The sequence below is a fragment of the Corvus moneduloides genome, chromosome 22, assembly GCF_009650955.1.
Source record: "Corvus moneduloides isolate bCorMon1 chromosome 22, bCorMon1.pri, whole genome shotgun sequence".
Lineage (NCBI taxonomy): Eukaryota > Metazoa > Chordata > Aves > Passeriformes > Corvidae > Corvus > Corvus moneduloides.
Window position 1 is genome coordinate 2,333,666 of NC_045497.1, and position 24,896 is coordinate 2,358,561.

General features: G+C 46.5%; 2 protein-coding genes across 7 annotated transcripts in view; both read right to left on the reverse strand.

The window, feature by feature from the left end:
* Positions 1–7,797: 7,797 nt before the first annotated feature.
* TMEM52 (transmembrane protein 52) lies at positions 7,798–14,812 on the reverse strand. The gene is made up of 4 exons (XM_032131726.1): positions 14,488–14,812; positions 13,664–13,708; positions 12,222–12,391; positions 7,798–11,877 (listed from the first exon to the last, which is right to left on the reverse strand). The coding sequence occupies exons 2-4, from the start codon at positions 13,693–13,695 to the stop codon at positions 11,567–11,569; spliced, it is 513 nt and encodes a 170-aa protein (XP_031987617.1). The 5' UTR covers positions 13,696–13,708; positions 14,488–14,812; the 3' UTR covers positions 7,798–11,566.
* A 3,563-nt stretch (positions 14,813–18,375) lies between these two features.
* Positions 18,376–24,896, reverse strand: part of CFAP74 (cilia and flagella associated protein 74) — a 36,494-nt gene continuing 29,973 nt past the window's right edge. For 5 of the 6 annotated variants that reach the window (XM_032131700.1, XM_032131704.1, XM_032131703.1 and 2 more), the window contains 9 exons: positions 24,588–24,643; positions 24,228–24,347; positions 23,835–23,987; positions 23,399–23,528; positions 22,717–22,871; positions 21,742–21,880; positions 20,842–20,963; positions 20,298–20,432; positions 18,376–19,006 (listed from right to left, as the gene is read on the reverse strand). In XM_032131700.1, coding sequence (XP_031987591.1) covers positions 18,893–19,006; positions 20,298–20,432; positions 20,842–20,963; positions 21,742–21,880; positions 22,717–22,871; positions 23,399–23,528; positions 23,835–23,987; positions 24,228–24,347; positions 24,588–24,643 — 1,124 coding nt within the window. In that variant the 3' untranslated portion in view covers positions 18,376–18,892. The remainder of the gene's footprint in view (positions 19,007–20,297; positions 20,433–20,841; positions 20,964–21,741; positions 21,881–22,716; positions 22,872–23,398; positions 23,529–23,834; positions 23,988–24,227; positions 24,348–24,587; positions 24,644–24,896) is intronic. The other variant, XM_032131701.1, reaches the window with a different exon arrangement.

The window sequence follows — 24,896 nt, forward strand, 5'->3', positions numbered from 1 at the left end:
ATCAGAATTGTATCAGAGCTCTTTTCCATGTGCTGGGGATTATTCTGGTTTTCCTTTGTACTCAGTTATCTGTTGCAAGTTTACATTTTTTGCTGTACCTTTAAACTTGCAAGCTGTAGCTTGGCTTTTAAAAGTCCTTTGGTGTTCCTGGAAAATAATATAATAGCAACAAAGGGAATTGTTATAATCATCTTAGAAATCAGATTCTGCAGCGTGTATGTACACATCTATAAACACACGACCAATTGCACACATGTAGGTCTTCCTTTAAGTAAGTAACATTTAGGTTGCATGAATGCTAATCAAGCAGTTTGAGGAAAAGCTTAAAGCCTCACATTTCCCCATTTAAAGGGACTTTCCTCAAGGGGTTCCCTGAGCAACTAACAGAAAAACAACTGGGACCCAGGAGATGCTGGGAGTTTAGAATCCACATTGAGAATTCAGCCTAGCTGCTAAACTTTCCATGATGTCAGACACACCAGACCTGTGGTGAAGTTCGAGAAAGAATTTGCTTATCTTGCTGTGTGTCAGATTCCCATAGAGCTTCCATCCCGTTCTTCCATCCTTGACATAGCAGTTTGGGAAAGTGGGCACAGGTGTGTGTCCTAGGGAAGCTGCTACCAGACATTTCTGTTCTCTCAAAGAGCCTGACCTGCAGCTGAAGGAGAACTTCAGTGCTGCTGCAAGAATCCACAATCCAGAAAACAAAAATTGCAGTCATAAACCAAAAATATTCATGGTCAGGGGACTTGTACCACTGTCCTTGGAGAATCTGTGAGAAGTCAAACAAAGCCTAATTGCTTTAAAGAGGGATAAGGTGTGCTTGAAAAGGTCAGTAGTCATTAATTTAATTGCTATAGGTAATAAAATGAATAGGTTCAGTGATGGTTACATCTTGTACTCCAAAAATAAGTACTTATTTGGGAAAATGTCCTGGGACCAAGCAAAATACAGTTCAATTTCTGCTCAGAATGAAAGAACTTGCAGCCGAGCTCTACACTTCTGTCTCTGAAAGTTCATGTTCTTCGAGCAAGGGGCTGGGCTGGGTTCTAAATTTACAAAAAAGAGAACTTTCTTGTGACCTCTGGGATCTGTTACAGTAAATATCCCAAATCTCAAACCACTTGTCAGCAAAGATCCTGATTCTGTGAAACCCTTCCATGTGAGGACCTGTTACAAAAAACATGCTTATAAAATTCATGTTTCCAAGCAGCAAAACAAAACATATATAAAGTGTAACATCTCTCAAGCCACTGCTCAAGGGAACTGACAAACAGCCAACACAGTCTGATTTTCAGAGGCTGAATGAATGTTTTAGTAAATAAACAGCATGTGAAATTTAGTTTTTATACAATTACATATAGTGGAAAAAAATAAGCCCCTGTACATGTCTATTTTTGCTTAGTCAAGCCAAAATATTTATTGAAGAAATAATTTTGATGGGAAATATTTTTATAAACCTTAAAACACAAACAAGTTTGGACTAAGAAGTTCTAAAGAGTCAAGAAATACATTAAAAAATAGATACTCAAAGTAACATAAACCACCCCCTTTCCCCAATGATAACATTGTCATGAACAAACACAAAACTAGGAAGAAAACCCATAAAATCCCAGTGACCTCTAAAAATCTTTAACTTTTTACTCACTGAACAAACTAGTTTCAGACCTGAGAATAAAATCTACTTTAGGTGATTATTGTGTGTTGAGATTTGATGCTTGATTAAAGACATTTTTACTCAAGAACTGTAACAGCTGGAAACCAGCTTTCATATTACACCGTGAGCAACATGAAATGCCCATTTCTCACCTCCAAAAGCTCAGCAACAGAGCCCCAGTGTTGCCAACGTGTGTTGAGGTGGAGTTGTGCTGTTCTGTTTCTGGGGTGTGTTGTGCCAATCCAATACAACATAAAGGCCATTGGGCTTTTGGGATTTCTGCCACAGTGGTGCCAGTAGGGATTTGCATCAGAATTTTTTTTTTTTTTTTTTTTCTTTTCAATTTGGATTTTGGAAATTTTGCATTTGCAGCAGAAAAATCTGAATTCCAGGTTAGGGGTCCTAGACTGTAAGTAACTCAAATTTCCCACTAACTTCGGCTTTGGAACATCCTAGAAAAGATCCAGCATTATCAATATTCAATTCAGCACTTAACTAAAATAGACAAAAAACATGGTGACAGTTCTGAATAAATGGATGGGCTTACAGCAGAACTTTGAACCTCTTAGATTACTGGGTAGTACTTCAAAGAATAGTTTTGTTTCCTTTGAATTTAAAAATAGTAATTGAATTGTTTCAGTTCTTCACATTCCCACCTTTTATTTATTTTTTTCCCCTATGGATTATGCGCTACCATCATAGCATACCTACAAATGATTTAGTTTGTAAGGGATTCAAAAAGAACACCTTAGAGAAAAAACAAACCTTGAAAAACAGATAATATCAGCACCACCTTACAGTATTAGAAATATAATATCCAAATGTACTTCTTACTATTTAGAACATGTTTAGAGTTTCATTTATTTTTACGATCAGATGAGTCAATTTCAATTTTTTCATCTCCCCATAGTTCCATATTGGGGTTTAAAGCCTTGTAAGAAATGTAATACGAATAAAGATGAATGACATTTTCAGTACTTTTAATAAAACCTCTTTCCGCTGCCAAAATTAATGTTGGAGTCAAAGCTAAAAGCACTCTGTGGTTTTCTAATATGCACCAGTCAGCAGAAATGCATCCAGAGACATCATCCCCCTTTGGCATTTGTAATTGATGCTACTCCTATTTATTATTTATTAATCTCTCACTTTGAGCATCTGGATGTGACTGAAACTCAATGACTCTTTTGCTCTTCTGTTTTCTTGTATGAAGTAGCAGGTGACTCGTGGCTTTTAACCCCTCACCGCTGCCCCGGCCGACCTGCTGCCTTTGGCAGTGAGGTGACTCCCCTGTGTCTGTGCTTTGAGATTGTGGCGTTTTTCCAGCCTGGCGGGAGGCTGGACGTTGGGAACACGTGTCTCCTGGGAAAGCTGGCAGAGAGGAGCCAAGGGCAGTGTTCTGCTCTGTCTGCATGGGCTGCCTGAGGTTATTTTCTGCACTTGCTGAGGCTGTGCTACAGCTAAAGCCAGATCTGTGTATTTCTGTCTGGCAGTGGAGAGGAGAGGGGGGATCTTGGGAACAAAGAGTCGATCCAGGAGGGTACCAGAGCTCCCTGCCTGTCCTGTTCCCAGTCCCACTGCCCAGAACAGTCCGTGCTGGGGCTGTCCTGGAGGGGGCTGAGCCGTGTAGGTGCTCTCCCTCTCTCACTGCAGCTCTGCGGGTGTCTGCTCCAGCTGTGCTGTGAAAGGTATTGAGGCAGGTGCTGCCTCTGTTCCTTCCCCAGTATAGCACGTTCTGTTCAGGAGAGGGGCTGGGGATGGAATAACCTCTGCTTGGTGGAGCTTAGTCACACTCTGCAAGTACAGCCTGCGGGGTTTGTTACACCAGGAGAGAATTCTTGGAGGGAACACATGCACTGTGCTCTGGTAGCAGAGCCACACATCCCAGAGAGAGCCCCACGACCAGATACCAGAACTGGAAGCATCATGAGCTGCATCAGTGCCTTGCCATACTGCAGTTTAGCCCTGCTGAGTGCCCACTCCATGGCATTTTGCTTCTGGGATGCTGGTGAGGATCTCTGCTCACAGACACACAGATCCTGTTCCTACGGACGTAGCTCAGAGATCTAATGTTTTGCAACATTCAAACATTGCCATTCTCCCAGCAAACTTCACATCGACTTCCAGTTGTAATGCTGTTCACATTTTTCCTGTTTTAGTTTGAGGCTCAAACTGGGCAATTGAACTGCCTGGCCCTTGGCCTGGAGTCTAGCAAGCTGTTTTTAAAGGACACCAAAGCCTAGATAAATATCTAGAAAGTGAAATGAGCCTGTTATAATTAGTGGTAGCTTAGGCATTGACTGGATCCAAACCTGCTTTTCCACAGTTTTTCTTACTTTGTAATTGTATCAAAGTTACGCGACGGCCAAATTTTCTGCCTTTGATTGATGCCCACTGTCATCAATAAGAATTTGACAGTGGAAATGGGGTGAATGTCACTAAGGGACACTGTATCACCCTTGTTGATTATGTTTGCTTGGGGAGTGGGTGCAGCTTCATGTGCAGGTACAAAACACAGCTCAGCAGTTGAGGATATTTTGGGATTAAGTGCTGTCACCAAGATCCACTGACCTGTGCTGCCTTCCTTGAACACTTGAGCTGAAGGTGTGGGCCATAAACTCAAACTGCTCTGCAGTCCTAAGAGTTTTCACTCGCAGTGGCAAGGCTGAAGTGAGTTCCATGCTATTCTGCATATAAGGAGGTGGAGGAAGGAAACCTGGAGAGGAAACTGAACTTCCTGTGCCAGAGATTTTATACTGGAGCCTTCCCTGAATTCAAGACAATGCAGCCACAGCTTTAGATGTGAATCACTAGAGCTCAAACACGCAGATTTGAAGAAAGACCCTTCCACATGCACACCTGTGGTTTGGGGCTCATGTCATAAAGAGCAATCTGACTGATTTTTGGACCTAGCAGTTGCTTCTTCCATCCCCCACCCCATCTCCAGATGGATGAGAAACTCCCTTTTTTTTTTCAGTTTCATTTCTCTGAATGTTGTTTCAGACTCAAAGGAGCCAGTTTGGGCATCAGGATTGACCACAGGTCTGTGGGTAAGTGTCTGCACAGAGATACGGAAGGAAGAGGCACCAAGGGGCCACCTGAAAGGACCAGGCCTGATCACACAAATCAAGGGGACAGGAAGAAGGGCTGTGTGTGACAGCCATCAGTTGATTAGACACATGTACACACTTGCACTTTTATGATTTATAATTATAAGTGGATGAAGAAGTCACCAGACTAATTCCATAGCTGCTCAAATTATCCTGATTTTTTGTGCTAATTACATTAACATGTGTTACCTGGCATCTTGCATGTTGATTAAAGCTTGGAGATTTTGGGGTGTAGGTTTTGTACCTAGAAGAGTGGGGTGTGTTAGGAAACCAAGAGGTAGGAATCAATGAGAAACTTGGAATTTTCGTTATTATTATTCTGGCATAGCACTGAGCAGTGGGTTTGCAGTATCTCTAGCTACAATTCATGTACGATTTTTTCATCGATAACCATTTTGTTTGAAACCTGGGGGAGCAAGGCCATGCTCTGATGAAATACGGTTTTCTTCTTGGTGACAATGTGATAAACTAGAGAAAGGAAGGGAAATCTCTCTTCCCTCTCTGGCTGGAAAAGCATTATTCCTTGTGTTCTTTTTTTAATCCAAGCAATTTCCTGCGCTTCTAAAGCATGGTCTCCCAAAGGAGGGGTATTTCTGTAGCACCTTCCACCCCAAAGCCCCATGCAAAGCAGGGAGAAGGTTGCATTTATTTTTCCTGCTTTCCAGCAGCTCGTCCATTTCTGATTAAACAGTTCATGTAGAGCAGAGGAGAGAGGGGAGATGCATCTTCCTCTGATTTCACCTTGGCAATTTCCTTCCCGTGGGGCCACGCCGAGGTGGCCGCCGTCACGCACTCGTGGTGCTCCCCGGCTGTGTGAGGTGATGCAATGACAGTGCCAGCCCTGCAATCAGCTCCTGCCCAGGTGGCACCGCCGCCAGCCAGGGGAGGAGGCGCAGGGACAGGCGGCCACGGGGGACTTCACGCTCTGCTTTCTGCAGCTCTTTGTTCCACATGCAGTAGAAATCCATTAAACAGCACACTGGAATTCAGGGGAAATTCCTGGATGATTTAGACAAGTTGGAGAAAAGATGGAGTTAAATATTTGGATGATTAAGGCATTGAAGCATCTGACGTATGAGGGAAGGATGAGCAAGCTGGGAGTCTTTGGCCTCAGGATGAGGTGGTACGGGAGGGATCTATAAATGTGTATAAATACCTGGGGGGAGAGTAGAAAGAAGACAGAGGCAGACTTATCTCAGTAGGCACCAGCTTGCAAGGTAAGAAGCAGTGGGAACAATCCCAAATACAGGAAATTCCACTCAAACATTCAAAAACCTATTTTCACTGTAAAGGGGGGAGGGGGTCAGACAGTAGAACAGAGTGCCCAGATGGGCAGTGAGATCCTTGGAGAATTCAGAGCCAGAGTGGGCAGGGCAAGCTGTTCTGGTTGGCCCCAGTGAGCAGGAGGGGCTGGATTAGGGGATGTCCAAAGGTCCTTTCCAACCTCTGGATCCTAGAATTGTTTACCAGTGGAAAATAGAGGCAGAGACGTTGAAATTGGTACCTATCTAGATGCCCAGGATATCTGTGGTAGAGCTGGAGTCTGTCACACTCCAGGATGTTTCTTGATTGAAAGATAACCCTACTCGTTATCACCGAATTTTTCCTCATTATTACAGTGGAAAATAACTGAACATACGCTTTTTTATTTCCCAGATGGCCCAAGTAATTTGAATTTCAGTATTTTACAGCAGGTACGGTGGGCCTTTTATCAAGAGAGAAAAGTCGATATGTGAAATAAGTAAGGAATAAAAGCATACCACGGTTTTTTCCTCCAAATAACCGCACTAAATGTAATTGCCGCTGTGTGTGTTGGCCTTGCAGTCTGCCCAGCCGACCTTCACCGGGGCCACTCCGGCTCACTTCCCCCATCTGCTGGGAGCAGGCAGCTCAGCCAAGGGCAGAGGAAACGTTCTCCAAACACACACTGGGTGTTTATTTTTATGGCCGTCTGCTTTGCCGGCTAATCACATCTCTATTGCCTTCAAACCCAGCTGGAGTGACCTTATGTGCGGGGCAGAGCAGCTTCTCCTACCTTCAGCACAGCGGCCTGGGCTCTCTGACAGCTGCCTGGCAAGGGGTTTTGGGGAATGAAGCATTTCCAGCCCCATGGAGCTGAACAAAGCTTCTTGCCTCTCTCCCCTCAGCATCTTCCCCTAGTTAGGAATGTTGTGATGATGACTGGATGAGGCACCTGAAGTCCAGGGGCTGTTTCTAAATCTCACACTTTGCCCAAGTTTCTTCTCCAGATTTGCCCCTTAAGAGGGGGAGGGAGTGGGGAGGTTTTTTCCTGTACTTCATGTCCCACACAAAGTTCATCATGCTCTGACTGTACCTGTATTTCAATATGACAGCGCAGCCCACGCTCAATGTATTCATCCTCCAAATTCTGTGCAAGAAAAGGCAGTGCTACAGTCCCTGTTCTACAGACCAGTGTCATGTGGGAAGTCTGGCAGAAAAGGCAGCAAACTGGGTTTTCCAGGTCAGTACTTGGACCTTGGGACTTCACTTTCTTAGCTGTGGAAGGAAGTAGCTTATGCCATAAACTCCTAGCATGGAAAGAGAAAAAACAATGCACAAATAAGAGCTTGACATCAGTCTCTTCTCTTCTGTTTCCTTTTTGAGGAAAAGCAGGTAAAAAGTGAGTAAAAATTAAGCCCTTTACTGCAGATTCAGGCATTTCTAGGTTGAAATAGAAATTGATTTTCTCCTTTCTCTGAGTGCTCAAGGTGAGCTTTGTTATTTAAAAAAAAAAAAATTGAAATATCTTTGAAAGTCTTCCTTCTTTTCTACAGGCCTCTTTTTCCTCCCAGTAAGATAAAAAGAGCTCTGGCATCTTATATTCTAAATTTTGACTGACCAGAACAAAATGTTTTCCCAGCAATGTGTGTTTGCACCTAAGCCTTTTTTGTGCATTGAGTTTGACCTTAGGATGTAGAATTTCATAAAACATTTATTGTCTTTTCCAGTTTTTAGAGCACAATTCCCCTGTGATACTTTTTCATTGTCTGCTCTGAAAAGGATTCCAAGGCATCTCTTGCAGTTTGAATTTTAATTGTGGGTGAAGGAAAGCAGCAATATTAGGCAATGTCTCCCTAAACAAAAAAAGTTCTAACAGGCAAAGAGGATTAGGATCAGAACCAGGCAGCTAAGATTGTGGAAGGTGGTTGTGGCAGAGATATTTTGTTCCATAAATGAGCAGGTTTTGCATGTGTCCAAGTGTCCCACTCATCTGTACTGGCAGCAGCAGGGAACCTTTTCCCTCAGAAACTGCAGCTGATAAAGACAAAATGCAGTTAGAAAACAAAGCAACCAAACCTTCTGAGCTATTTGAGGCCAGTGAGGCAGACAAAGGCAACTGCAAGGCAAACAAAGAAATGTTTTTTTCTCTGACTTTTCCTGTATCCAGACCCCTCCGATGCCTCAGTCTGGCTGCTGAAGGTTCACCACTAAATACTCTCCAAAGATTATAATGCATCAATTACCAAAGCCATTCTAGAGGTACCACTTTACTTATATTGTTAACGAGCTTGCCTATAAAGGGATTTGCAACCTGAATTTCGTGACAGAGCCAAGGTATAATTTGCTCTGGGCTATAAAGCCCATGAATTATTGAGGAAATTTACTTCCATGACTGCGTTTTCTTTCTGAGCACAAGTGCTCGTGCTGAGTGCATTTGTGTGAGAGGAGAGACAGTGATGGAGGCTCCAGCCTCAGCAGTCCATCTCCCCAGCACAGGCTCTTTCACACAGCCAGCAAAGAACAGCAGAAAATAACTGACAAAATGATCATTTTGAACAAATGAGAGAAGAAAAATTGCATGCTGAACAGTGCCAAACTGAGGACCAAATATAAATCACAATTAAAAATGCACTTTGGGTAATTACAGAGAGGGGCTTTTCCCTTAGAGATGTCACAAAGCTTGTGTGGATATAATCAGACTTGAACACATCTAGTGATGGTGAAAACCACCAGCCTGACAAACCAGAGTTCTTAGATCCTCCATCAGGCCAAGCCTATAACCTGCTGTGGGACCAACCTCCCACCTGGTGTTCTTTTTAAACCTGGTTTATTCTGGAAGTGAGGCTTTGGAATCACAGTCAAATCTGTGTCCTGCTTCCCCTCCTTCCACACTGCACACCCAACTGATAACTTCTGAATCCACTGACCAATTTCAAGCAAAGTGATAGAGGACTGTAGGTTTCAAAAATGTGAAGTTCTAACTGTTCCATGAAAACAGGAGCTGTGTAGGGATGAGGGATCTCTTCAACCCTCCATTGCAAGAAGGACTCCAGCATGGGGTTACCCTTAGCAGGCTCTAGAGAAGGCAGGTCACAAGAAAGGCCTTAATAATTTCCTAACTATGAAGGTCACGGAGCAAACTGAGCTGCTTTTGGTGTGCAGAGGACAGTCCGTGTTCCTGAGGGCTGATTGGGTCAGTAGTTGGTGTTAGCACATGGTTTCTGTTCGAGTTAATGAACCACATTATAAGGCAAGAACCTGGGCAAAACATGACTTTTCCTTAGGTGTTAGAAAGGAAACACCAGATTATGCCCTTATTCCTAGGAAGTCACAGGCATTTGGGCTTTTCTTGGGGTTTTGCATCTCCTCTGATCAAACAGAGCAAAACTTGCAGTTTGGCAGGTCCCGTGTCAGGCCCTGCCGAGGCGTTGTGCAAACCAAGGCGCGAAGGGCAGGGCAGGGAACTCGAACCGCGGTGGTTGTTCCCCGTCCTCGTCCAGCCAGCTCAGTCCCTTCCCGAGCCGATGCCGGTGACGATCCTCTGCGCACAGGGAGAAGGGAGGGACTGCCCTCTTGTGTCAGTCACGGTTGTTTCATTTGCCTGGCTTTGAATTCCCATCTCTACTTGTGAGTGAGCGCTCAGCCATTTCCCTCCAACACATATTCCTTCTTTGAAAGGGCAGAAACCTTGTTCTGAGTGCTGTGGAAAATGTCAATAAATAAAAATACATCTACTGTATTTGTGACTTGGAGACATCCAGGACTGGGCACATATTGCACTTCCAGCCAGAGACATCCAAATAGTTACCCTGGGTTATTCCCAGTCTCCATCTTGACACAGATAAGGAAGGCAGAGGAAAGAATAAAACAGGAGAAATATAATGAAGGATGACAGAGAGGAGACACAAGAGAAGCAGATTTGTTACACCAGTCAACCCTCATAGTAAGTTACATGTAAGTTAAATACAGAAGCGACCCTTCCCTCGGGAGCCAGACTCACGGACAGCTCACACACATCACTCTGTAGCAGCATGTCGGGCCTGCGGCTGGCAGAGATCTTCATTTTTAAATCATTAGTGCTCATTTCCAGGGCAGTTCTTGCAGTAATGGTTGTCAGAGAATAACAGTCTTCTAAAAGCTGTGCAGGCTTTTGTGCCCACCACTTCTGCTGCCTGTTAATGACAGACACCTAAATTTATGCTACATTCGCTAATAGCACCGAGTGCTCAGGCTTTGGTTGCTGCTCTTTTCCAGAGCAATGAGCCACCCGGGCGATTGCTCATGTTCTTAAAGGCAGCCAGATTAGCACCTTGCTAAAGTGGATTCAAAGAAAATCACTGCTTAGGAGTGGACAAAATTCGGATCATTTGGAATATGCAGCGGCAAGGGAAAGAGCTGGCATTAAAAACCTGCTTCTACAGCCCATATTTTTGTCTGGGATGCAACTGCTGTAATCAGCTCCAAGCTCCCAGTTTTAAAATGATGCTCAGCAATTATCCCTCTATCAGTACTTCATGAAGAATATCCCTAAGAGTAATTTCTTTGAACTTTTGCCCAGCCTGTACTGTGGTATTTGTATCTCTAACTTATTCTGGATGGCTCGGCACGAGCATGTTTTGTGTCACCCTGCTCATTCCTGAGCTCGTCCATGTTCTGAACTGGTAAAAGCTGCCAGGAACCTGTGTTTTTCCTTTCCTGTGCAGCCTGAGATCCTGACACCTGAGCAGATAACAAAATATAAAGGCGTCTTTGAAACATTTGATGAATATTTGAAACACATCAGTAATACCAAACCATGTGTGCAAGTGTCTCTTTGGAATTAATGTGTACTTTATCTGGAAAAAACAAATAGCAAAAGGAACCCACCCACAAGGCAACTCGTCTTGAAAATAGAAATGGAAAGATTTACAAAACCTCAGAAACAATCCCTTCAGGTGTCATGACCACCACCACGACAGAAGTGTCGTGTCTCATCTGTCTCCTTCCCTGTGTGTAGCTGTGAAACAACACAAAGCATTTCCCTCCACTCTCTCCTGTCCTGGCATCTTCCTGCTCCTTGAGGAACGTGAGCCACTGTGCAGCACTTTGTCCTCAGCAGTTTTCTGGACAGCTGACGTTCTCAAAAGAAGAGAAACTACAGAGGCTGTTCAGTGTCACTTGCTGGGATTCCCCCTTCAACTCCAGCTTGGGAAACTTCTGTTCTAGAACAACAGCTTCCTGTTTGTACTGTTCTGAGTGTGTATTCCCAAGGTGGCAAAATTCTCCTGACCTTTTTTATTGCTGGACACAAGGAACAATTTTTTTATCAGAAGATGAACAAGCATTCATGTCCCACTTTTACAGGCATTTTTAAACTGCTGCCCTTTTACCTCATTTCATATCCTTGAAGAAGCTTTACCAGGGGATTACAGCAGTCACAGAAAACATTTCTTCTGACAGATCATTACAAGGGCATGAGAAGAAACATCTTTCCATCATAACCTACTTATAAACCCAAACTCTTCATGTCTTCTTTAACTCTTACAGTCCTTCCCTTCCTTTACTCCCCATCTGAACTGAGTCAGATCTGTGGCTGTTCTTTTGTGGCATTTTCTGAATCTTCTGAATCTGCCTGTGTTGCTGGATCTCTGTTGATTGTGTCAGGTGGGGACTGGCTGGGATTCAGCCCACCGGGTGTCACCTGTTCAGGGATGTCATTAAGTTTCTGGTTTATCCATGCCACTTGCTTTCCCATTTGAACAGCTTCATCATAGGAAGGTGGCAGGTCCATTGCATAGAGGCTGTAAGCTGGAGGGGACACAGTGTTCTTATCCATATCCACAAATACCGAAGGAATCTGGACACTTGGAGGGTACTGCCATGAGCTATATGCTGTGAAGAAAAAGAATGAAAAATAAAAATTAAACACCTGCGTGGAACACTGATATATAAAGGGCTAGCCCTGCTTTTTTCCAGGAAATTACAGACTTCTGTGGTGTCAGAACATTTGCCCTGTACACTAAAGCTGTCCATATAGAATCACTCCTGGTCTTCACTGTCACTCACTGTGCCACCCTGATCCCTCCCTTCACGTCTTGTGCCCACCCTGTGGGGCTGAAAGTTGTTCTGGGAGTGCACTGGGAAGTTCCCATTCCTGCCGGGGCTGGACACAGAATTCCAGGCACAGGTTCCGGAGCAATGCTCCATGGAACAGGTGACTCCCAGAGGATACTCACAGGTCACTGTGCTGTGGGCAGTGCTGTCACTGTCAATGCCAATCGCTGTCAAGTCACAAGGGTGCCGAGGGAAGGTCTCCACTGGAAGCCTCTTCTTCCGGCAGCAGAATTTGATGCAGCTCGCTGAGACCCCACAGAGCAGGAGCAGGAACACCGTCAGCAAGATCAACCTGAAAGAGGGAGGGAAAACACCATCATTCTACTGCTTATGTTTTACTTATTCTAAATCAGAATATAATTTCACTCTAAATAACTGGAAGACAGGCCAAGCCTCCTTGATTTAGTTCTGAACGGTGCTGGATCCTGGATTAGAAAGTTGGATCACAAATACTCAGTCACAAGTTGAAGAACTACTGCCCATCAGTACAATCCATTCTGGCTCACAGGTGCTGTAACATTCACTATTTTGGGTTATTTTCAACTTCTCTGCAGGGAGAATGGCTCTGCTTTCCACAGCAGGAGAGGGTTTGTACTTGGAGGGAAATACAAGCAGGAACTTCCACAAGTCTAGTGCCTCTCTTTATAAATGAGCATGGCAATGATATTATATTAAATTATATTTATGCCTTGAAAACACAATTCTATCTCTAGCTATTGTTTAAGGAAGTTTATCATTTAACAATTTACAATGTACCTAGGCTGATGTATCTGTGTTTCAGGTTCTCCTCTCCACTGAAACTCCACCTTCCCACCCCTCAGTTTCTCAAAGTAACTCACTCTTCTCATGGAGGCTTTTAGAAGCTTTCTCAATCCATTTTTGGTAACTGTGTCTTTTTAAACAGCTCTGTGTAGCAGCACATGTTAAGAAAGCAAAGAGTATCAACCAAAATTGCTCCAGACTGAACGAGGTAAAAGTAACCAACTCCCTCTGTGTGCTGCCACCAAAGTATGGACAGAATGCAAACCATGGAAACTATGTCAGCGCACCTGTAACACGTGTGAGACAAGGGATGAATCCCCTTGTGAATCCTCTCTCTCTTATCCCAGTTTCCCCTTTCCAGGCACTCCAGCAGGCAGTGCTCAGCTCTGTGCTCGCTGGAGTTCAGAAGCGCAGCAGAGGGTGACTGTCCCTGTCCCGTAGAAGGGAGCGAGCCGAGGACAGGGCAGTGCCACATCCCAACAAATCCCTGCTGGAAGCTGCCCTGTGCAAAGAGCCAATGACCAGCAAAGCTCTGGCTATTTAGGAAGAACAAACAAGCCCTTCAGTTCAACTCCAGTGCACTCAGAAGGGAAAGATGACGCAGCCCTGGATGAATGCTGGTCCCCACCTGACACCCAATCTCCCCATGCCTCATCCAGTCCCTTCCTCTGGCAGCTCTGAGAAAACAGAGAAACCCTTCCCTGATCCTGCCCGAGAGAAGCGTTTCCATTGCCTTGCTCCAAGTACTGCTCATAACAACTTCCAAATGGTTCTGGGTTAGTAAGATTAAAAGCCAACTTACCAGACATACCACAGACTTGTCCAATCAGACATGTTCTGAGGGCATCTGTGAAGGAAGGCAGATGATTCACTGATTTAAAGAAGACATGTATGACAGGGAATGCACTTCCCTGGGGTGGGAAAGGGAAAGCACTCAATAAGAGTATGGAGCAAAACCACTTTAGATTGTTGTTCATAGCTGTACCATTACTCCAGATGAGAACATGCAAATAATCCCACTGGAAAAGTTGCTTCTGAATCAAGAAATGTTTTTATTGAGTGGTGCTTTACTCTTGCTTGGGAGAGAGAATGACTCGTGAAGGATTCCCAAAAAACCAAATCAGTGTTATTTAAAGGTAGCTGAGATGAGGTGCCTCATACCATAGTCCTATCTGAAAATGCTGGTCTAGACAACTGCCTGCGTCCCCCAGATATTCTAAAGTTATTTTTGCAGAGGTCCAATGCAGCCAGAAATGGCTTTTTTTCAGCTGTAGTGCAGTACAAAAGGAGAACAGCTCCTGTGACATTTCATGAGTGCAGCTGCCACAGCAGGGTTGTACGTACTGAACCTCCTGCAAAGGATTTCCTGTACCAGAACGATGGTTCTGACCACAGGAGAGGATCTGCAAACTGTTCCAAAGTGACATTTCAGAGTCGTCTTGGGAGAGGACCATTCACCTCAGTCTACAGAACAAAGGCAGCCAAGTGAAATTTAAAAGTTGCTGACTGTCTTAGAGATCGAAACAGAAGTTGTAAGGGATGGCCATCAGCAAGTCGCTGTCCTGGTGTGGGAATGTCACTTGGTCACGGTGGGAGAGGTTTGGGAACAGGCAGTGGGTTACTCACCGGGCAGACTTCTCACAGTTGTTCCCAGAACAGAGCGATGCCTAGGAAAAGGGGGAACCCGGGATGGGATCAGCAGGTGGCCAAAGGAAAAGTGCCTCGTCTCGCTGCTGCATGTGCTCGGGAGGCTCCAGGGTGCGGGCGAGTGCCCAGGGTGCGGGCGAGTGTCCGTGAGCGCCGCGGCTGCCGGAGCCCGCGGGGAGCCGCAGCCGCTGCTTCAAGGACACGGGGCCGGCGCTGAAAGGGGACACCGAGCCCTCGGGGACAGCCCGTGCTGGGCAGCGGAATAAATAACCGGCATCATCGCCGGGGGGGCAGAGCCTCGGCGAGGCAGGGCAGGGTAGGACCAGGCAGGACCGCCCCGGCCGGGCCCCGCGGCTCCGGTTCTTTCGCCCGCCCGCGGGAGGGGTCGGGGCCGGGCGGGGCAGAGCTGCCCGGCTCCCCCCGCAGTGCCCCTGCCCCAGCCCCAGCCCCAGCCCCGCTTGCCGTGACCGGGAGGTCAGGGAGGGGATACAGGGAAGGGAGAGGGCTCGGCTTGCAGACATTTCCCTGTAGCGATTCGGGACCGCGCTCGATGCTCTTACCAGAACAGAATGCATCAGGTGTGCAGCAGCTGGACACACGCCTGTGCCTCTGCTATGCCAGAGGGATTGAAGGAGAAATAAAGGAATGAGAAACCTAGTATGAAATATATGAGTCAGAAACAAATGTTTAGAAGAGCAGGTAATTTCCCTTTCTAAAAATAGTCTTGTTAAAACACATGAAACACGACTGAAAAGGTATTGACGGCTCTTTGGGATCGGTTTGCTCCAGGCTATTTAACTGTGTCGAACATTTCAAATGTAGAAATTCCTTATCTCCACCCGTGAGCCTTTTGTTGTATTCTCCTCCCTGTCCAGCTGAGGAGGGCAGTGATGGCGTGGCTTTGTTGGCATCTGGTGTCCAGGCAGGGCCAGCCCAGCCCAATCCCGGGGGCAGCCACTCCGTGGAAAGCACCAACGGACACAATGCCTGGAAAGCACCAGGTGATATTCCCTACTTTTGATTCATAGAACTGAAACCCAGTGTTTCCAGGTTCAGCAATGGCATGTGACAAAGTGACAGCATTGTTTCCTTCTAGCACTGCTAAAGGTCATGGGGCCATTGCTCATTTAGTGAAACCTGTGCTCATGCGTGTGAAGCAATTGCTGAAGTCACTTCTGGAGAAGCAGAACATGAATTAATAAATGTGTATGACACTAATGCTTACTCTCTCACTTTCTGCTTTAGAAATGAGCTGGGTTTGCTTTTAAGGATTATGAAGATCATACACGAGTGTGAATTACTCATTAAACCAGAACTGCATCAGCACCATGAAGTTCGTGTTTGCTTTTAGATCCAAATCTGAAAGCACAAGTTTGTGTCCAGGGACCCAAGAGTGGTCACAGTTGCAAAGCTCAGTTTGAAAGCAAAATGGTCACAAGTGCAGTTAGACGAGCAGAAAACTTAATCTTCTGGGAAATATGGAAATATTTCTGAGGTGGCATTTTCCATACTGTCCTCACAGTAACAGCTCCATCCCTCCTGGAGTCCTGTAATATGGAAACAGAAACACCAGGTTCCATGCTTGGAGTCCCCTGGCAGGTTTAATGCCCACTGTGCTACGACTGTGGATAACCCACTCTGGAAGCACAGAACTGAACAGGATTTTGTGCCTTTCCAAGAGACGAACGTGCAGGAGCTGTGCTGAGCTTCTGCTGGGCACTGGGACTTGGATTTGATTAGTGCCAGGAGAACACACCAGCACCCTCAGCTCTGTGCTCAAGGAATTGCCTAAACCCACTACTCCTGGGTCAGCTCCATGTGTCTAAGTTACCAGGGAATTGTTTCCAGTCTTCAGTTGTCCCAGTCAATTTTCTGTTTATTGGAGAAATATCAAGAAGCTGTTGCACATAAAATACATTCTACATGAGAATTGTGTGGGTAGGAGCATCCTCACAGATCCCTAAATTTCCAGTAAACTGAAGGTGTGCCTCTCCGACCATTGCAGGTTTGCACCATGAAGATTCTAATTGTGGTAACTCTCAGTGCAATGGCAGTGGAACACCCAAGGTTACATTTTGCAGAGACAGTAACTGTAGTAGTGTCCTGCACACTTTCCCAATGGATCTGCTTTCCCACATCCAACCGTTTTCCCTTCCACATCAGCCTGTGTCTCTCATTGCCCAAGTGCTGCCCCATGTGAGGGCTGGCACTCTGTGCCCCCAAAGAACAAAGCAATCCAAGAGAGGGAAACCCAATCCTGTCTGAGCAGCCAGTGTGCCCCCAAGAAGTCAAATATGATCACTTTTGAGGCGCCAGCTAAAATAACAGGCTTTTCTCTTATGAAAGGGACTAGAACTTGTTCAGATTTCCATAAGTGCTTTACAGAACGTCAGCTGGAGTTTTACAGGAAGAGTTTACTTTATTTTCAGCCCTCCAGAAATAACCACCTGTTCCTGTTATTCTGGTCCAACCCTCCCCCTGAGAGAACAAACACATTTTGAGTTTTAAACATGGAAACTTTGACCAGTGAAACCCAGAACCTTATGTTCACTTCAATCTTGTGAAAGTATTGATGCAAGTTTTGCAGTCCCAGGAATGCAGGTACACTGGGTGACACCTCTGCTCACACGGAGCTGTTGGGTACCAGTGGTGCCTTCAGCCGGTTGGTGGCACCCGCTCCTTACCCAGCCTAACCCTGTGAGGGCACCAATATCTCTGTTTTTACATGCATTCTTTAATTTTTTTGCTTCTTTTTGTCCTCTGGATGCTTCTTCTCAGTACCTGACCTCTGTGAAGTGGAAGATTCCTAAGACAGGGGTGTTGTTGCCTGGTAGATACACATTTTCAGCACTCTCTATGGTTATCATAGCCAGAGTCTGGAGACTGATTTATTGTCAGCCATCACTTTTTGGCTTCCAGGAGTGAAATCTGAAGGATCCTCACACAGTGGATGCCCACAAATTAAGTGCTTGAAATAGCTCCTCCACTCCCACACGCTGTGCCCTTCCTTGCTTTCTGACAACTCCCCTACCATGAGGCCACTGTTGAGTGAGCAGTGCTCTGTGCAATGGTTTTATTTGATGTAGTGGCATTTACTCACCCTTTTGGGGCTGCAGGAGAGCCAGCACACAAAGCCCATTGTGCCCAGCTCCAGGCGCCTGCCCAGCCGCGCCAGCAGCAACACCCAGGGCCTCCAAGGAAAGCAGAGCTGTCCCTGGCTGGCACTGCCACCCCCCAGCTCCTCCCCACCCCAGGACACTGGGATTGCTTCAGCATCTGCAGTCTTTAGACTGAAGAGTTAAGTGACTCCTCAGCCACTCGATCCATTATTAAATGAGAACACATCTCAATGGATCAAACACACTGGCTGGAAAAACAAGCAACCCCCTCTTCACTGCTACAAGCCTCCTCTGTCAAAGGGGGAGCCTGGTTAAAATGTTCCTTGTGACAATTGCTTCCCTGCTTTTCCCTGCAGTTCCTAGCTTGTTACCACAGGGATATTTACAAATAACGTTTCTATTTTCTGATTGCATCATCTGAATCAGGGAACATGCCCTTGGAGTGGTGGGGAGGGAACTTTGCCACAGACTGCTTGTGACTCAGGAAAGAGCATGATACGAGATGCACAGGATTATCCTGTTTCTAATGGCTGTGGCCTTCCTGCTCCCTCCATTCTCCAGCTCTGCACTTGCCCTGAACCAGCTGCTGCTTCCTGACAGAAGTTACACCTGCAGGGCATTCTGGCTTCCCCAGAACAGAAGGATTCTGCTCTCAGCCAGAATTCAGCAGAAGGCAAATACAGAAATGCAAAGTTCCTAGACAGCCAGGATTTCTGGCAAGTGTCTGACCAAATCCACGGAACAGCACAGGAATATTCCCCTTTGACCAAGTGTTATCAGGCAGATTTGACTGTACATTGTAAAAGTCACTGCCCAAATGATTTGGAGAAGGCTTGAATAAGAAACTTTATTCTGATTATAAAAAGGCCAAAGCTTTTTCAAATACTATAAAAAGCATCCGAAATTGGAAAAAGATAGAAACTCACCTATGTGGATGTAAACCAGATACTCCTCCTGATGGAATGCCCACCTTTGGGAGACATGGGATTAACAGCAGGTATAGCTGCTTGGGGCCCTCAATAATTCTTTCTTCTAACACAAGATTATTGTCACAGAATCAGCTGGAAAAGGAAGCTACTGGCACCAGAGTTTACAGAGAACTTTGGGGGAAACAGAGCAGAAATGTTACATGGCCCTTCCTTCCCACATCCCTGATGCCCTCACTTATTTGCAACAATCTCAAAATCTTCTCATGTTTCACCAGAGATCCAGGGATTTCCCAGTATCATAAGCATCCATCTTCCTTTCCATTCGGCCTGGATCCCTCAGTCAGTGGCAGCAGATGCAGACACAACTCTTGCCATGAAGAGGACTCGGTAGGATTCCGTAATGTCACCTTTTACAGTCAGGAGGGCTGACACAAGTGGGGGGTCACTGGTCTGCAGAAAGAACCACACACAAAACCAACCTGGTGTTTTGGACATAGGAGCCATGAGTCAATCACCTTCTAAACTCTGTCTCACATCTCAGTGTTCAAGGTACCAGTTATAGCTACAGGTGACAGGTTACAGCCCACTGTGTTGGTTCCTCTCTATCCCCAAGTGATGCTCATGCAGCAGCCAGTGAGGTATGACAGTGACTCAGCATTCTGTCCCCAGCGTGCCACAGAGACTGTCCCCACGTCACAGCCACGGCAGCTGGGCACAGAGCAGCAGCAGAGCTCCCAGAGAGGGCCAGGAAGGAAACAGATCCTGTCAGCCCCCAGTGAGTGCTCAGTGTTGTGTAAGAACCAGGGGTTACCAAGAGGCATGATGTGGACCGGATACATCCTGCCAGGAACTCTGCTGCCTCTTTCTGCATGTGATGGCAGAAATCTTTTAATTTTGGAACCAGCTACTCATTCTGCCATCCCACACATGGGGAGTCAATTCCTCCAGTCTCTGTGAATGCCCAAGGATGTGAATCAGGAAGGGCAATCACAGCCCCGTGGAGTTGTTGGGACATCACATCCAACTTCTACACTACAAGGCACAAGCAGCCAGGGCAATGGGGCTCCTAAAGCGGAAAATCCAAAGGCCCCACTGACTTCCAGGAATGTGCCAAAGGAAAGGCAGCCCATGGCTGAAGAAATGGGAGCAGTGTTGTAGAGTGATCTGTGTAAAGTCAGTTCTGTGCTGGCAGGGCTGCAGCAATTTTGTCCCAGGGCCCTACAGAGCTCCCTCAGGACATCAGAGCCTGTGAACAGCAGCAGCACTTTGGCCTTTGGGCTCCGTAACAGTGACCTGGAGGAAGGGATTCCAAGTTCTTTGGGATACAAGTGGCTCACCCCTGTCATTGTCACCACACAGCCCAGTGCAGCCCTGGGGAGGCAGGAAGGCTCCAGATCATCCCACTGTTCCCAGCTTCTGTTCCCACTGGGGTCTTTGTACCAGCCCTGCTCCCTCAGGGACTACAGCTCGGACACAGCTGTCACCTGGCTGTGTCCGAGCCACCAGTGCTGCTCACACCCAGCAGCAGCTGTGGGTCACACCCCAACAGGAGCTGTGGGTGACAATCCAACAGGAGCTCTGGGTGACATCCCAGCTGTCGGTGACACCCCAATAGGAGCTGTGGGTCACAGCCCAACAGGAGCCCTTTGTCGCAGCCCGTCAGGAGCTTTGTGTCACACCGCAGCCGGAGCCCGGTGTGACACCCGCAGGGGCTCGGTGCCGCGCCGGGGCCGTGCCTCACCTGCAGGTCGGCAGGTGGCACCCACGAGACGCCGATGCGCCTGAGCTGCCCGCGCTCCAGGGCTCCTTTCGGGCCGTCCAGGGCGAACCCAGCCCGCTGCAGCTCCGGGGCGTTGTCCAGGCTGAACTCCACGGCCTGGCACAGACACGGCACAGTCACACCTGGGCCTCGGAGGCTGCACTGCCCCTGCCCGAACTGCCCTTTGAAACTCCAGCTATCCACTGTGGCGTTCATTGTGTCACCTTGTCACAAAATACTCTATTAAAATAACGGGATCAGAACTGTAATTCAGTTCTGGGCTCCAACTTCTGTGTTTCAGGATTGGGGAAGCAAACTGCTAAATTTTGTGGCTATTTCTTATATTAGCCCCTGAAAAATAATCTTTTCAAACACCGATGTTTTTATAATGTAAAATTTACCAGAAACCCTAAAAGCTATATTTTTTAATTTGTGAATTTTGGACAGAAAGAACGGGCAGCCCTTTACACACTGTCAGGATCCCCTACAGCACCTGGCACAAACCTGCAGGTTTTATTTCCCTCACCTTCTTGGCTGCCAGCAGAGGACTTTGCATGGCCCCAACGGTGAGCTCTGCCCTGGCTGGCTCTGCTGAGCCCTCCACATACTCCAGGAGCAGGAGAAGGGACTTCACTGCTTCTTGTGGCCCTAAACAAACAGCAACCAAGTCAACTTTGAGACAGTGAAAACTGAGCCTTTGGCAGTTTTGGAACCAACACAAATTGCACCAGGATGGTTCAAAACAAAGTGATGTGGCAAACTCAGGAGTTGGCACAGATAAAGAGATCCTTTTACAGAGTTAGTGAGGAATTAAGGAAAAGGAGGGTTTGGATAATTTGCAATTTTAAACTGCAATTGTTACTTGTTGATCAAGTTCCAGGCTTGTTTTCTAGCCTGTGGAACACACCTCTGTGTACTTTATTCCTGCGTCTGTGTGTGTGCTTGGAACTATTTACAGCTCAGGAGTTAGGAGCTGCTTGCATTATGTCTCTGAACACAGATCCTGTCCCAAGGAATTAAGGAAGAGTAACTTCAAACCCCTGAAAGTTTCATTACAGGAAAAACAGGAGAATCCAGGATATGTGATTATATATGAAATAATTTCCTAAACGTTTAATACACCTCAGAGAAGTGGCAGAAAGCAAATGTATCTTAATTCTTCATAGTAGTATTACATTATAATCATTTTTGCAGGGAAGTTGCAGAGATCATCGTTAAGACAAAACTGCATTGAAATGAAGAGAAAAACTTTCCTTGTGAGAAAGTTTCTTGCATTTTTTGTGTATTATGATTATATGCTGTACCATAACGCTTATTTTTTCTGATTCTGGAAAAATTGTCTTTAATTTCCTTTTTCTTAAAGGAAGAGGAACGTTCCCATATCTTATCCCTCCCTGTTCCATAATAAACAGTGGTGGCTTTTTACCTCTTTCCAGTGCTTTCTGTGATGCCACAGGTGAGGTCACAGCCAAGGACTCCACAGGCACATCCAGGGGCACTCCCCCCTCCACAAACATGGGGTGATCACGGGCTGCACCCTTCAGCTGGATCTCGTGGGCTGTTTGCTGGGTAAGACAGAAAGTCCGGGATGCAGGTGACAGCTCAGGTCACCTGAATCCCACTGGCACCTGACCCAGCAGCACCAGGAAATCGTGGCATCACCTCCCATGTGAACGATCCCAACGATCCTGGGCTCTAATGCAGGAGTTCTGCATCTGCCCCTGGGCTTGCCCACTCTGGCATTTCTGTTTTAAACAACCTGGGAAATGTGCCTCAGAAGGGGACTGGACAAACTATTTATACAAAAGCCACTAAAAGAGGCAAAACTTCTCTGTTGCCAAACTTGGGTCAAGTGTCCATTCACCTTCAGCTTATCCCGATGTGCATTCCTAACTGCAATCCCAGAGCTGGCAAGGAGAGGAGCAGCTCTTGCTCAGCCCCAGCCCCGTTTGCAGTGCTGCTGCTGGGCATTAGTGGTCACTCTGCACCAACTTTTGGTGTCCTGGCAGGAGCCAGGGCTGCCCGTGGCGCGGCCACCTGCGCATCCGGCGGGAGCATCCCAGGGCAGCTCCACTGATGGAACCTGGCACTGAGTGGCTGCAGGAGCAGCTCCCTGGTGCTCCTGCTCCTGCCAGGCCGTGCTGGGCAGGTGGGGCTCCCCTCTCCCCTCTGCTCTGCCATTAAATGCTCCCTGCAGGAGCCCCCTTGGAGCTGTGCTCAGCTCCCGTCACCTCCCGAGCACGCCGTGGGAGAGGACAGGGATGGACCCCAAGTCACTGTTGTCATCAGTTAATAACAATATCTAAACCTGAAGAAAGTCAGAAGGCCCCAAAGCTGCCCTCTCCTCCCTACTGCAGTTCATCCAATATTTACACTATTTTCATAATCCCGATTGTCTCACCTTGCCAAAGAGCAGAACCTTGAGACGGTCGGAGTAGTAGAGGCTTTCATGATCAGGGCTGAAAGTAACAACAAAATCCTGGCTCTCCCCAGCCTCAATTTTTCCTCCTGTTGGAGAGACGCTGAACACACTGAAGCCATTATAGTTCTGTGTTCCTGGTAAACAAAGATGAGGATACAGATAAAAAAGGAGGACAGCTCCGTTTTACTTCTTCATAAATTTTAAACCCATTTAATTTTTGTGGGAACAGCAAATAAATAAGAGGTGATACATGGCTTTGCTGCAAAACAGGGTGTTAGAACACCAGAGAAATCCATCCATCAGTTTGACGCATTCATCTGCAGAGGAACTGAAGCAACATCACCAAACCCTTCCTATATTCTTTACAGAGATGGACATCTCTAAATGTAATATTTAATATGCAATTACAATGTGGGCTTATTTAGATTTAAACACTATCTCCTTACTTGTGGGTATTTGCTTGGGCTGCATAAATTTACAGCTCCCCATATTGAAAGAATTACTACAGCTCCTACTGGGGAGCAAAATGAGGTCTTTAATTTCAGGGCTGTGATGCCCCAGGTGTGACAGTTGTGTGGATCTAAGAGGACACAGCAGTGCTGCTTTACACCTCCTGAGTCTTCAGCACAGGAAAAAGAGGAAAGAATAAAAGAAAGTTTACCAACAATCTCCGTTCTCTGCACGGAGGATGTAAGAAAGGATGGAATTTTCTGCCGGTCTCTGTCCCGCGCTGGTGAGAGCGACTCCAGTTGTACGGAGAACGGCAGGGTCAGGGTGGAAGTGTTCTCTATCTGGTGACATTCATTCACACAACAGCATTTGCATTAAGGAAATTGATTCTCAGGCCTGTAGGATCCATAGTTTGCAAAGTGGCTGAATTTATTTTGCTGCCTTAGTGCAGCTCTGTGTCCCCAGATGCCACCAAAGGCACAATTAGTGCTGCCCATAATGTGTCACAGCAACCCCCGCCCTCCCCATCAAATACTGGACTTTGGTTATTGACACACTTGGACAAAATCTGGGAGGAGACAGTTTATGTTGTCTTCCTCCTTACAAGAACTCCTGCTGTGCTTTGCAGTTCTGCACAGAGGCCTTACCTTGACTGTGGAAGTCACCGTGTCCCTGGCCATGACATATCCCATGTCCAGCACCTCTCCCACGGAGCACACAGTGCTTGGCATCACCCCGTGCCCGGAGAGGCGGAGGCTGAGGTTGGTTTTTGCCACCTGGATGTCCAGAGTTTCCAAGAACTGCCCAGAGGGTGCCTGGGTTAGTCCATCTGCTGAGGGAATCCCCACCCCTCCAGCTGACCCCTCCCAAACAACCATCCCAGAACTCCTGGGTTTAGGGCACAGATAAAATCCAAGTGTTGGGACAGGGAACAAAGGTTTTCTCCTTGTTCTCATTGTTATCTCCTTGATAACACGTGTGTGCTACACACCCCTCACATCTCTCCTCTTTTCCCCACTGCTGTTGTGTCTTTTACTCACCCATTTATCCTCCCTTGGACAAAAAGAGAGGATGAGGGGTTTACTTTCACCTGGCTCAAGCATTCCAACTGCTCTGACCAACAGGAAGGGGCCATTGGGATTCAGAACTGAGAATCCCAGCTAAAACAGTGCAACTCAAGGAAAAAAGTTCATAAAGATTGAGAAAAAATATATGAGAACAGATTCTACGTATTGTTTATATGTCTTTGGTCTGAACTAACCATCTATAGCTTTTGAGAGATCAATAACTCAAGAGAGAAGATGAGCTGGTGCTTTGGTGTCCAGCAGTTCCTCCTGCATAGACAGAGTCTGATTAAGCAGAGGCTGAAGGAAGAGTTCACGTGCTCCAAACAAGGATACTTCCAGCTTCCCTGGAGAGATGTTCTCTATCGTAATTCTCTTCAGCATTCTTTGGCCTGCAAGGAATGAAAACACTTCCCAAAGTGAGGATGCTCATCCCTGCTCTCCCACTCCTCCCCTTTACTCCTGCTCCTGCCTGGGCCAGACACTCAGCCCAGGCCTATGGCTATGGCACCACTCAAAGCTCACCAAAATGCTTTCAGATTTGGACAGTCCCTTCTGGAGCTTCCAGGTCCATGTTTGGAGATCAGGTCTGCTCTTTATGGGCCTCAGCTGGCCAGAGAATCCTTGTTTTCCACCTAAATACCC